Here is a 14,710-nt window from a genome sequence, read left to right as displayed (position 1 = left end):
CAGTTATTGCCTTATATCCAAATATGTTGTATCTTAGAGGAGGGAAGAGGCACCCTGTAATCCATGAGCATCTGACAAATAACTTTTCTTATATGCAGACTTTTTCCTTTTTAAAGTCATGTTTAACCTTCCAAAAAAAAAGAACCAAAAGTCAGCAATCTCCCATCAAATTATCGCCTAATTTGAATTTCATGTTATTTTATGACTGGAAAATGAATAAACTCATTTATAAAAATAATTTACCTTTCATGATTACATCTAATTGAATAACCAACAAAGTTATTGATTGGGGAGGTGAATTTTTAACAATTGAAAAAATTATTCGGAGACATTGAATGTTAAAGTTAGGTCTGAAATGGAAGAATTTATGATAGTGATCAAAGCCCTTCTTTACTTATTTTCCTCTCATTGATCATTAGATTTGTTTTGATCTCTACCTCTTCACCTCCATTCTAATTTCAGCTTTGATTATCTATGTAAACACTGATGTTTCAGTATTACTTTTCATTCCATTTTGATGGACTATTCTAAGCTGGCCAACATTTTCTTGGCAGTTTGCATTTAAAGCAAAAGATTTCATACTAATATAGTTACAGTGCTTTGTTTTCAACTAAATTGGTTTTCAAAATTTCCCATCCACAATGGTTTACAAATCCTTTGAAGATAAGAACAGATGGCTTTGAATTAGGGCAAGGAAAAATTCCGTAAAACTAGATTTTCTAAGTCTGTGACCCAGACGTTTCAAGTCCTTATACTTGCAGGCTGCTGAGGATCGAAAAGTTTTAATGATACTTTTACCTACATAACAATATATACCAATATGTTTGTATTGTATATGAAACTCTGTATTATATCAAACACCAGTCATAAAAGAGAATGTTCATTTTTCCAGCTGCTTAATTAAATAGGATGCTGTACTTCTAATATTTTTTATAAAGAAGACATACTCACACAAATAAAATGTCTTATAAACATATGAAAGAATGCTCAGCCTCACTTATAAATATGAAAATCCAATTGATATAGTATTAATTTTTTACCTGTCAGGATTATTAAGACCAAAAATGTATGGTAATATACATGCCAGTGAAGTTATGGTAAAACAGGTATTCTCCTACCTGTTTAAAAAAAAATCACTAAATGGCATTATTTACCAAAACTGTGTTTTGTTTTGTTTTTTTTTGAGCTGGAGTCTTGCTCTGTTGCCCAGGCTGGAGTGCAGTGACGTGATCTTGGCTCACGGCAACCTCCGCCTCCCAGGTTCAAGTCATTCTCCTGCCTCAGCCTCCCGAGTAGCTGGGACTACAGACATGCACCACCACGCCTGACTAATTTTTGTATTTTTAGTAGAGATAGGGTTTCACCATGTTGGCTAGGATGGTCTTAATCTCTTGACCTCATGATCTGCCCACCTTGGCCTCCCAAAGTGCTGGGATTATAGGCGTGAGCCACCACACCCAGCCTACCAAAATATTTTAATGCTCAGTTCTTTTGACCTACTGATTTAACTTTCTAGGAATTTATCCTACAGGTACATTTATACTTGGGGTCAAAGACATACATACAAGAAAAATTTTATAATTGTAATTGCCTAAAATGGCATAAAATAAGCAACAATCTAGAGTTCCTCAGAAGGTTGAATATGGAGTTACCTAGCAATTCTACTCTTGGTATTTACCCAGGAGAAATGAAAACATAGGTCCACACGAAGATATACATTAACATTTATAAAAGCATTCTGTATAACAGGCAGAAGGTAGAAACAACTTAAATGTCCATCAGCTGATGAATGGGTAAATAAATGTGATGATATATGATGAAATATGATTCAGCCATAAGATAGCAATATTAATATCTGCTACAATATAATTGAACTGCAAAAACAACTAAGTGAAAGAAACTAGTCACAAACAACCACATATTATATGATTCTCTTGATATGGAATCTCTGGAATAAGCCAATCTGTAAGAGACCAAAATTAGATTATTGGTTGCCTAAGGCAGCACAGCAAGGATTGGGGATAGGGATGGGGAGTGACTGCCAGTAAGTACAGGGGTTTATTTTTGAGGTAATGTGTATATTCTAAAATTAGATTATAATACTGGTTGCACAACTGTAAATATATTAATACCATGGAGTTTTATATTTTAAACCAGTTTATTTATATGAATTATACTTCAGTAGTTATTTTTATAACCTAACTGACCAGCAATAATGAGACTGGTCACATAAAATAAGGTAAATCCATGCAATGGAGAACTCCACTGTCATTAAAAAAAAAAAAGAAAAAAAAATGCCCAGATTGCTCTTTTTGTGCCAATATACAGCAATATCTTTTTAAAATTAAGTTAAGAAAGTGAAGTACAGAATAATGTATGTACCATGGTTCCATTTGTGTAAAAAAATACACAGAATATGTTTCTTGAAATATCCTTAAGAAACTAATAACAGCTGTTGTCTTTGAGGCTTATAACTACAATGTGGGGGTCTAGAACAGGGGTTCTTCTTTTCATCATTCCCTCCTATATTTTCTTAAATGTTTTACTGTACAGCTATTTATTTTCCAATTTGCTTTTTAAAATTAGTTTTCTTTTCTAAAGGGAAAAAGGACAAATGAAAAAGAAAATCAATCAGTGAAACATTAAATATGTGATACATGCAGTGTTGTCGGGCATACACAGGTATTGACAGTGGAGACCCACCTCAGAAGCTCACTGTTTAGCTAGGAAGAAAATGAATAAATAAATGAGAAAGTAATTTATGGTAATTTTAAATAAAATAAAAATGATCTGAGAAAACACATACCAGTGCTCTACGTACAAACAGAGAGCCTCTGAGCTAGGTGTTAACACCAGGGAATCACAGGACAGTCACACCTCACTTCAAAAGGGCAGGTAGTTTTTCAAAATCTTGCTTTTGACAGAATGATCAGATGTGTGGCAATTAGCATGTCATTTCAAGCACAGGTGACAGTTTAGAAAACTTCTAATAAAAGGTACTGAAGCATGATGATCCCAATCTCTCTGCACAGATGGAAATAAACATGTCCTATTGATTTTTAAGGAGCCTGCCCCATATAGAGCACAACCGTGTTAGTTCCTAGAGTAATTCATAAGTAGCACTGCATACCTACTGCGTGCCTGGCAGACAGACATATTTTGAATTCTTGTAGCAACCCTGTAAGTTAAGAGTCAGTAGTCCCATTTTAATAGGCAGAGAATCTAAAACCCAGAGAAGCGAAATAAATTACCCAGTATCTTACAGCTAATACTGGATGGGATTAGTAGTCAAACCCAGGCCTCAATAACTTCAGCACAAACATTCTTTCTGCCAATCTTTCAGATTCTCCCATTGAAAATTGTTTCTGGTGTGTTTTGGAGTGAAGAATCTGAAAGTCGTATTTGGTTGTTGTGGTACCTACTGGGGTAGATTTAGGGATTTAAACTTCTTCATTCTTGGACCATTCTAAGATTCTTGAAAAACTAGGATTAGACATGACTAATTTGAGGAAAAAGTGGTTTCTGTTTGTTTATTGTTTTCTTTGCAGTTGATGGGAGTAGACTGTGGGGTGTGAATGGGACAGCCAGATCAATTAGTAGCTAAGAAGAATAGGACCATTTATTAAGAACTACCATATCATGTGTCAGATGCTTCTGCAGAGTGTGTATGTGACCATCTCGCAAATAAGAAAATGAAGACTTGGAGATGTCAAGCAACTTAACCAAGTCTTCATACTGAGTAATAAAAACTAGAAGGTTTATATAAAAGTGGTTGAATCTGAATTTAAAACTAAGCCTTTCATTCTTTATTTCTCCATGAGGCCATCCAAGTACTTTTAAGATGTAGAAGTAGCAAATGTAGGTTTTTGTCCCAAGAAGTTTGGCCATGAAAAAGAGGAACAAAATCAGCTGGTATCTAGGATGGGGGAAGAGGTTAAAAAAGGATACTGTTGTGCTTCTTTAGAGTTAAAGATATCAGACCATATTTAAGATGGAAAGTGCATTGAAAAGATGAAACACACAGTTCAGAGCACATAGTAAGTGCTTAGTAAATGTTTCTTGCTTGATGCAATGAAGGAGTTAATAATAAAGGGAGTGGGTTGTACAAGGAAGCAGGCACTGATGGGAACTAAAATGCCTGTTAGTATGTGCAAGGAGGAATGCCATCTTTCCAGAGAATCTGGAGCAAAGGAAAAATGGGAGAGCAAGATATTAGGAGATTTTCAGTTAGAATGCAGGACAAGTGGGGATAGTCAGATGGGGTATTCTTCATGTTCTTAGTAAAATAAAAGGTAAGGTCATCTGTAGTACATGAGGAAGGTAAGGGTAGGGTCCGGGGATGAAGGGGATTACAAACAACTTTTATGGTAAATGTGGTAAGATCTCAGTAAGACTGTGTTTAGTTTAGGTGTGAATGACTATATGTGGCCATGCAACCATAAGAGATTCCATTAAGTGTCCACCCAAATAGTTTTACAAACTACTTGGCACAGAGGTCACCAATATACTCTGGCAGCGCCATGTGGTTGCTAGAGCTTTTCTTCTTGTTTGAATGGGCAATGCTATGTACCTACACAGGCCCAAAGAAAATAAAAGTCTATATGACAAGTTGCCAGCTCCATGGCTAAAATCTGAGACAGAGGCTTAATCATCCTCAAATAAATAGATGATGAAATTAAATAATTTCCAAATGTCTTAAGTTAAAGTAACTTAGAAATGATTTTATTTGTGGCACCCCTCAGCCTTGTGTGATCATCTTTTATGTTTATGCAGTGCTTCAAACTTTTTAAGATGCTTTCACACGTATTAGCTCATTTCATCCTTAAACCCCTTTGAGATAGTTAGGGCTCGATCACTCCCATTTGACAGATGGAGAAACTAAATCACATGGAGATTAAGTGATTCGCCAAAGAAAAATAGCTCTTTGGTGATAGAGCTGGAGATAAAATCAAAGTTTTCTAATGCCTGGTCCAATTTTAAGATATCCCAAGAAAGCCAGAATTAGAAATGCGAAGTCTAGGGTCAGGGTTTTGTGGCAGTTGGGAGCAGCAATACAGTGTAATGTCTTTGGTGTTGTAAAGGAATCCATGGATTTAAAAAGGAAGTTGAGAACCAGATCGCCACATGTTCCTTATGACCCCTCGGGACATGAAGACTTTAAGTACCTTCTTAGTCAAAAGTCACAAACATCAGAATCTACAAGGTAGATATCCTAAGTCTTCATAGATTTTTGTTACCAAAATGTTGTAAAAATATCTAGAACTAGCATTTTTGACCAGCAGAAATACATAAAATGCAAAGTTTGTGAAGTAATACAATTTCCATTTCGCATGAGTATACTACCACCCTGGTTGGGTCCTCTCTATTCATTTCCACCTCTTCTCTCCCGACTCCTTCTTCCACTGCCCTCAAATCCACTTTTCTATTTATAGAGTTTTAGTTTCTGACAAAATCTCACCATTTTGGGTAGCCTGTATTTCAGTGAACCTGGAGCCATTCTTCAAGGCAGGGCCAGATAACCACTGAGCACTCACCAACTCATGGAGGTCTCTCCTGGTCATTTTCTTGTGGTAAAATGGCCCCAGTGCTCCACCCATTCCAGCATGCCTGAGCAGAGGAACAAAACTTGTGCAAGATCTCTTCCAAACTTCCAAAATTAAAAAGGATGAAAAGTTTAAATCAGAGGTTATTAACTTCCCAGATTTTTAAGAATTGTTTTTGTGTTCTGGAAGATATTGCAATTTCACTCCTCATTATTCACAATTCTCCCCATTTTTTCTGTAACCAGTATAAACTGCTCCCTAATAAAAATATAGTCAATTTTCCTTAATTTGGTCACTAGTCACTCAAGCTCCCACTTGAGTGATTAGCAAGATGCCTATTATGTCCTTCTTGAAGCCTTGATCTCCTGTTAGAGTACCCAGAGCACAGTTCCTCTGTCTGTCTCAGGACAACAGTGGGTAGTAGGTTGCAAATTAATCTGATTAGCTCATTGCTGCTGAACCATCCTGCACTGTCCAGAAGACCAGCTCTGCCCACTGCTACAGGGATTCATATCCCTGCACAATCCTGTCATTCTTTGAGGGTAACATTCCACATGGTCTTTTCAGTTCCAGTACTTTCAAATCACAGATATCTAGGCAATCCCCCCTGAGCTTTGGGAGATGAGATCCATAAGTAGATCAGAGTTTTAGGTGTTAGCTCTCAAATTGCACATCCCTAATTCGTAATGCCAGCTGAGGTCTAAACCTGTTGTTCTTTCCCCTTATTTCATGTCTTCTAAGTCCTTTTATGCTATTTCAAACTTCCCCGATTTCAGTTCTTGAGGGTTTTTTTTTTTTTTCCAGCCAGCTAGTATCAGTCATTCATCTTTAAGAACCTATTTCTTACTAGCTTGAATGTTTACATCTCTGCTGTCTGGTTTCCAAAATCAAATTCTAAGGCATCTGAATTTAGCATCCAGAACACCCCAATATGTGAGCCTTACAGTCTCTAGAGCCAGGTCTTTCCTGCATTAAACTGAAAACACTCATAAAATCACACTAAGAGGAAAAATACAAATCAAAAAGCTGAACTTACACCAAGATTGTAGGACAATTTGCTAATGTGTCTATTTTAACTTACTAATAATTTTCATTTAATTACCTTGAGAAGCAGTAGAGCATAGCAGAAAGTGCATAGACATCATAAAAAATTGACTAGAGTTCAAATTCTGGCCAAGTTTGAACCCCACTGCTACTGCTTACTAATTATCTGAACTTGGGTAGTTTTCTTAACTATCAAATGGAAACTAGATAATAACATATACCCCCATAGGGCTGTTATACAGAATAAATAAGATTACATATGTAGAATGACTAGTATGGTACTTGCCAAAAATTGTGTGATTAATTAATATTATTTAATATCATTACTCCCAGATATTTTTATCTTTATTGTTTCTATTCCTTTACTCATTTTACTGCAGTTCAATATTCATCCCCTTTCTTTCCATCAGAATAAAAACATATTTTTACTTTTGAGAATGTTAATAGTTCTAATTATATTTTAGTACACTTTATAAAGTCCAGATTGAGATTTTAGAGTCAATCATTAGATTCTAATGTCAATCGTTAGACATTAAAGTAAGTCTAACTGGTTTTTTCCTCCAGAAAAACTAAGATGCTTTTCCTTAGAATTATTTTGTATACATGCAAATGTATTCCTAGCAGTATTTGAAAGTGACCACACGTTTTGCAAAGCAAAGTGTTTCACTGCCACATACTAGTGTAACATAGGAAGACTTTAGCATATGTTCTCCCAAGCTTGATGAGGAAGAGCATGCTCAAACAATTAGTTTAGTGCCTCATTACATCTTTCAAATTATCCTTGACAATTTTGCAAAACTACTTTTTCTTTAAAATCTAACCAGTCCTTTTCCATCTCTCGCCCTGCTTCCCGCTGGTTTTGCTGCATTCTCAGGTGAGCCCTACTCTGCTGGTGGCGAGACCACTGCCGGCAACTCAGGGAGGACCCCCTTCTAGTTCCAAGTCCGGTAGAAGAGCAAGCACACCCCTTCCTGGGTTGCTCAAGTTATGATAACCGCAGAAAGGAGAATAGATGTCCAGTAAGCAGAACCACAGAGGACCCCCAGGTGCCTCATCAGAGTCTCATAAGCCTGTATAAAGTCAGAAAGCCTGGGTTTGGGGAAGTCAGTTTTCAGTGTTTCTAATTCAAAGGTCTCACCATTCCCTAAACCAATTCTGTATCTTCTCACGTGTTGGCCTTAAGTTACTGTCCCAGGGTAATGCCTCCTGCTTGTCGAAATCTTTTCCATGAAAGGATAAGTCATAGATGGCTAATAAATATTTTTCTCTCTATTTGGACGGCTTATTAATATCTACTCACAGAGGTGTATTCTCTTTGGGTACAGCTTTTAAGTCATTTATGAATCTACTGAAGCATATTATTTATGAATTAAAATAACTGGATGCCATTTTCGTCTGTCACATTCACTAGAATTTTTAATGTTTATTCTATGATGAAAGAGGCATGTCAAATTGGTAAATAATAGCTTATCAGACAAATGGTGCAGAACATTTGTTAAAGGATTTAGGAGCAACAACAACCATAAAATTAAATCTCTATCTCACACCAAACTCCAAAATAAATTACTAATAGTTTTAAAGCGTTAAATGTAAAAAAAAAAAAAAAAAATGGAGCCACAGCGAAGTAGGAGAAAATATACTGTTTATAATTATCTGTTCTCAAATTAGGGAAGGCCTTCCTAAAGATAATGTGGTGACAGAAATTATACACGAAAGGATTGATTGAATAGATTAGAGGAAAAGTCTGATATATCCCAAAATTTTTATTTTAGTTAGGACAAAAATGAACCGGATTCAACATTTCTAATGTAAATATCTTGAGTTGGAGTTTTTTATTCATGAGATTTACAGGGGAACTAATTCTGTCTACCTCCATCCCCAAAAACTAGCTGCAAAAGCAGAGCTATTCCTGTGGGAACTGTTCCTGGCCTGGAGGGTCTGGAGTCTGCAGTGCAGGGCCTGAGCAGTTTTTAAGACTCCAGGAAGAAGGGAAACACCAGGGTGAGGTCAGAGAATGAAGAGAGAGGGCAATATAGTCAGCAATTATCCTAAGTGAAGAGCTTTGGCAAGAGGGAGAAATATCTAAAAGAAATTAGGAATGTGTTTGTGTCATATACTGTGTAAAACCTTAGCATTACCCTTGTAAAGAAATTTACAGTGAAGTGCCGTATTTTTTTTTTGAAGTTTGTAAAGAGGTTTTATTCATTGTGTTATATTTTTTAATGTATAGACAGACAAAAGCAGGATCCAAAGCAGCCTAATTACATTAAGGTCCAGTTAAGAAACAAAAAGACTAATATCCTTAATAAAAATATTTTAGAAACCAACAAAAGGAAAATACTAATTTTGAAATAGGCAAAGTATTTGAATAAATAATACAGTTAAAAGGAGGCTGGGCGCGGTGGCTCACACTTGTAATCCCAGCACTTTGGGAGTACAAGGCGGATGGATTACAAGGTCAACAGTTCAAGACAAGCCTGGTCAACACAGTGAAATGCTTTCTGTACTAAAAATATAAAAATTAGCTGGGCACGGTGGTGGGCATGGTGAAATCCTGTCTCTACTAAGAACACAAAGAGAACCCCGTCTCCAATAAAAATACAAAATTAGCTGGGCATAGTGGTAGATGCCTGTAATCCCAGCTACTCAGGAGGCTGAGGCAGGAGAATCGCTTGAACCTGGGAGGCAGAGGTTGCAGTGAGCTGAGATCACGCCACTGCACTCCAGCCTGGGTGACAAAGCTAGACTCCCTCTCAAAAGGAAAAAAAAAAAAAGTATAAACATGAAAAAAGACCTCATTTGTGCTAAAGGCAGGTAAAATTAAAACAAAATGTTTGTTAAGATATTATCCTCTTTTCCTCTCAGAAAATCACCCCAAAATGAGAAAGAAATTAAAATTCCACATTTAGGAAAACAAGGCAACCTGCGTAATTCCAAAGTCCTATATATGAAATCAGAAAGTCAATGGAGGAATGCGTGAGAGGAAGAGGATCAAAGCAAAGAGGAAAGATATAGAAACAACTGATTCTAGTCACTATTTAGCAGATAGAACCTAGGAATTTTTTAGGTACCAGCAACGGTATGCTGATAAATGTTTAACAACCAGGAAAAACTCTGTGTGTATGTGTGTTATGCATATATACATACATGTAATATATTTTATTGATGTAAAGGATGAATAAGACCAGGCACAGTGGCTCACACCTGTAATCCCAACATTTGGGGAGGTCATGGCAGGGCGACTGCTTGTGCCCAGGAGTTCAAAACCAGCCTGGGCAACATATCAAGACCTCATCTCTACAAAAAGTTTAACATTTTTTTAAAAACTTAGATGGGCATTGTGGTGCACGCATGTAGTCCCAGCTACTCAGGAGGCTGAGGCAGGAAGATCCTGAAAGCCCATGAGTTTGAGCTTACGGTGAACCATGATGGAGCCACTGCACCCCGGCCTGGGTAGCAGAGCGAAATCCTGTCTCACAAAAGATATATAGCACACAACATAGTAATAATAATAAAATAAACATACTCTTTTTTGAAAATTCCATATAGCCAGTTGTTAATTTTTGCCAAATTATTTTATCTGCAGCCAACTATGGTTGCAATTAACAATCTTCTTTTTGAAGATTTGTCTTAATTCATGGTATTGTTTGCTTTGCTTCTTAGGTACTAGCAAAGGCCAGATGTCTTACTCAACAACTTCTCCGCCACTACCTCCACCATCCCATCCGGCCAGCCAGCCACCATTGCCAGCATCTCACCCATCACAACCACCAGTCCCAAGCCTACCTCCCAGAAACATTAAACCTCCGTTTGACCTAAAGTAAGCAAAAGATTATCTTGCCATTTCTTTCCCCGTCTCTTGCCACAGATTTTCAAACTATGCTTGGTTGAATGCTGAGAGTTCCATGGGAAACTTCTGGGTCTACAAAAGTGGGCAGCTGGCAGGGAGAAGAGCTGGCCAAGCTGACAGTGCAAATACCCCTAGAATTGCTCAGTTCTGAGTCATTTTTATTTATCTGTTTTATGTTGGGTTTCCCCTTAAGAGTTTCTTTGAAGAAAATTTCCGCTGTTTTTTAAAAAATTCTGAAGCTGTCTTGAGAACCACCAACTCCTCCACTATCATGATCACCACCAGTCCATCACCATATTTTTACTGACTGTTTATGATGTGCTAGGAATTTTACATATATCATCTCTATAACCTTATTGATTAGATAGTATCATCATTATTTCACAGATAAGGAAACGGAACTTTAGCTCTGCAAAGAAGCCAGGTAACTTCTCCAAGATCACAAAATAGTGTAGAATAAAAATTTCAACCAATGTTGGTCTGAATCCAAAGTAAGTGTGCTTTAAACTACTATGCTAAATAGCCTCCTTTAACTAAAAAATAATACAGATTTTCTCTCACCCATCAGAATTTTTGGGTGGGTGTTAGAATCTAGGAAACTTTTTTTCAAGCCTGCTTTTGCTTGAATTTTCTTAGATGGTATTTTTCAGAAATGTCAGCACTGTAGAGGTTGCTATGCATGGGCTCTTTACCTACCCAGGGTTTAATAGAATAGTTGGTAAAGGGGAAAGCAAGTGGCAGGTTGGAATAAAATGGAATGTCATTTTAAGAAGAATGTTCAGACAACAGCAAGCATAAATCCTTAAGACAAAATGGACTAGATATTCCCTTTCTTCTCGTAGAAAGTTGCTTAACATGATTCTCCTTTATCACAAATAAGTTATATCTCAACATATTTGTACAATTTGGTTTACCTTCACTTAAATTCACCTACTGGATTGATGTTCCTTACAACAAAAGTACTTAATATCCATAATCCATGTAATGGAAACTGTTAATAACAATATTGGATTGACAGATTCCCTGAAATGCTTGATGACTACAATTTAGGGAAAGGATAGAAAACATATTTGTCATGCAAAAATGCCATCATTTTTTAACTTTAATATGCTTTCTTGGGGGTTTAAGGGTAGTAAGTAGAAGGTGCTAGAACAGCTTCATGGCTATTATCTTATATATGACCTGCGTTGTGCATTTATATTAACCGCACACTCTTCCAGGCATTTGAATTTATGGATGTCAGTTTAAAGCCTCTAATCCTCCATGATATCTAGCTACTTTGTTTTTTCAAAAGGGAAAATGTGTATAGTGAAAGACTTGCAAGCTCCCATCAGAAAGCTCAAGTAAATTCCACAGTGAAGCAATCTCTGGGTTAGAAAATTTTCCCCAAGAAGGGGAAGCTAGAAATGCATAGAGGAAATGAAATCAAAATGGGCCTTGATGTTCAGGCTCAAAAGCTTATATTTCACATGAAGAGGCAATGTACAGGGTAGTCTGTAAGAAGAATTGTGAAAGATATAGGTGTTTCTGTGCTTCTCACAGCACCAGTCCTCAAAACACATACAGGGGTATTTCCCAAGCATTCCCTCTGCCAACCTGCAAGCATTCCTCCATTTTCTAATCAAAGACCACTCTCAGGTCAAGATCTAATAGATTTCCTTTACAGTCATGCAACAAGTTTTTTGAGTCCCTACATTGTGCCTTTGTAATAGGAGTTCAGGAAATATTAGTAAACAAACAAAGACCCCTGCAAAGCAGGGACTAAAGAAATGAAAACAATAAACAGGGCTGGGCACAGTGGCTCACGCCTGTAATCCCAACACTTTGAAAGACAGAGGTGGGAGGATCGCTTGAGTTCAGGAGTTTGAGACCAGCGTGGGCAAAATAGTGAGACTCTGTCTCTACTATGCATTTAAAAATTAGCTGAGCATGATGGTGCTTGCCTGTAGACCCAGATACTCAGGAGGCTGAGCCAGGAGAATTGCTTCAGCCCAGGAAGTCGAGGCTGCAGTGAGCCTAATTATGCCACTGCACTCCAGCCTGGGTGATGGAGCAAGACCCTGTCTCAAAAATAAATAAGTAATAAACGAGTAAAGTATATGGTATTAGCACTTGATACTTCCTAACATATTTCCTAAGGGAAGACAGAGCAGAGGTAAGTGGTGGAGGTGGAGTGTGAGGGTGGCATTGGGGACAACATGTTGCTACTTGAGAGAGGCGAGGGTAGCTTCCTATATATTTATACTTTTGCACCAACCTAATAGAAAGTGATACTTGAGCAAAGATTCAAAGGAAGTACGGGAGTTAGATGTAGGAAGACTGTTCTAGGCAGAGAGAGCAAGGAAAGGAACAGTAGGGAAACAGTCAGCTCATTTAGGGCCTTGTAAGCCGTGACAGAGACTGCAACCCTTATCTTAAGTGAAATGGGAACCAATTAAAGAGCTAGAGCAAAGCAGTGATGTTTTCTGACTTGTGCTTTATAAAAATCACCTTAATGGATATGCTGAGAAGAGACAGTAGGTAGACAATTGTCAAAGCAGGGAAACCAGTTAGTCAGATATTACAGAAATGCAGGCAAGATATGCAGTAGCACTGACCATGTTGAGAACAGTGGAGGTGGTGAGAAGTGTCCATATGTTGGGTGTATTTCGAAGGGAGAGACAAAAGAATTTGGATTTAGGGTATGAAGGAAAAAGGGGAATCTAGAATGGGTGGTTCCAGTGTTTTTGGCCCAAGCAACTATAAGGATCATGCGTCTGTCAGCCCAAGTACCACCGTGAGGAGGCTGAGGATGTCAAAGGATGAAAATGTTAAAATTACGGCAAATCTAAAGATCTCAAGAATTTTTATTTGCACGTCTAAAATCGAGCAACACTTTGTTCCATAAAATAAAGTACGTGTTACAATGAGTGAAGCAGATGAGGTTGGCTTTATAAACAAAAAGAACTGAAGAAAGTAGACACAAAGAACAAAAAGTGGATTGGTCATTTTAAAGTTACTTTCCTTGTAAGGCAGGTACAGGGAAATAGAACAATAGAAAGATAATGGATTGGTTAACATCAGGTTACTTCAGGTCTCTCTTTGTTGTAAAGATTAAAACAGAGCTTCATTATTATGATAGAAGGTGAAAATTGGCCTCTTCAGGCAACTAGGCCGTTCTCTCTCTCTCCTGATTTCCCAAAAGGCCAGATAACAACTCAGTTTCCGTTTGGTGAGCATGGGTGATTCCATTTTGATTTTTAGTCGGTCTTCTGGGGCGCAGTGCAGGAATTTAGTCCAAAAAAATGGCCTCCTAGATTTTAACAAAGGTGAGCAAGTTTTGTTTAACAAAGGTGAGGAAGATCTGGAGGTCATGGCTATGTTAAGTTTGAGGTACCTTTTAAGCATTCACTTGGGTAAGAAGTGGAGAGTTTGGGAGAGAGTTCTGGGTTTAACATAGGGGAGAAATAGGAATATATTCCACACTGAAAGTCGTGAGGCTGGTTAAGATGACCAAGGAAGGGAGTGAAAACAGGGAAGAAAAGAACTGAGCTCTGGAAGAGAAAACCAAACACCACATGTTCTCACTCATAGGTGGGAACTGAACAATGAGGAAACTTGGACTCGGGAAGGGGAACATCACACACTGGGGCCTATCATGGGGAGGGGGGAGGGGGGAGGGATTGCATTGGGGAGTTATACATGATATAAATGATGACTTGATGGGTGCTGACGAGTTGATGGGGGCAGCACACCAAGATGGCACAAGTATGCATATGTAACAAACCTGCACGTTATGCACATGTACCCTAGAACTTAAAGTATAATAAAAATAAATAAATTAATTAATAATAATAATAAATAAAAAAAAAAAGAACTGAGCTCTGGGGCACTGTAACTCTCTGAGGCCTGGTAGGAGGAGAAGGGGCAAAGGAGAATAAAAGGAACAACCAATAAAGCAGGGGTACTGGAAGCCCAGGAAAGGAAGCATCCAAGGAGGAGTCAGTGAGCAACTGTGTCAGGTGCTGGTGGAGGCCAAAAAGTGAGGACTGTGGAGGTCAGTGCAGGGGAAGTTGTCAGGAGTGGTGGGGATACAAGGCTGATTGAAATGGCTTTAAAAGAGTATGAATGGAGAGGAATTGGACAGAGAAAATATATACAACTCCTTTACAAAGAAAGGGAAACCAAAGAAATGGGACAGTAACTGATGGGAGAAATGAGATCAAGAGTCTTCTTAAAGATGGTAATAACAGCACATTTGTAGGCTGATGGGAAAGATCCAGTCAAGCGGGAA

The 14,710-nt window shown here is 37.8% G+C and overlaps 1 protein-coding gene across 7 annotated transcripts in view; it reads left to right on the top strand.

Moving 5' to 3' along the window:
* The window catches only part of FYB1 (FYN binding protein 1), a 171,538-nt gene that overhangs the window by 105,183 nt on the left and 51,645 nt on the right, over positions 1-14,710 (top strand). For all 7 annotated transcript variants that reach the window (XM_033179428.1, XM_033179434.1, XM_033179432.1 and 4 more), the window contains one exon: positions 10,251-10,407. In XM_033179428.1, the coding sequence (XP_033035319.1) occupies positions 10,251-10,407 (157 nt within the window). The remainder of the gene's footprint in view (positions 1-10,250; positions 10,408-14,710) is intronic.

The sequence above is a fragment of the Trachypithecus francoisi genome, unplaced genomic scaffold (genome assembly GCF_009764315.1).
Source record: "Trachypithecus francoisi isolate TF-2019V2 unplaced genomic scaffold, Tfra_2.0 Lachesis_group2, whole genome shotgun sequence".
NCBI classification, from domain to species: Eukaryota; Metazoa; Chordata; class Mammalia; order Primates; family Cercopithecidae; genus Trachypithecus; species Trachypithecus francoisi.
This window is presented reverse-complemented; position numbering and strand designations above follow the sequence as displayed.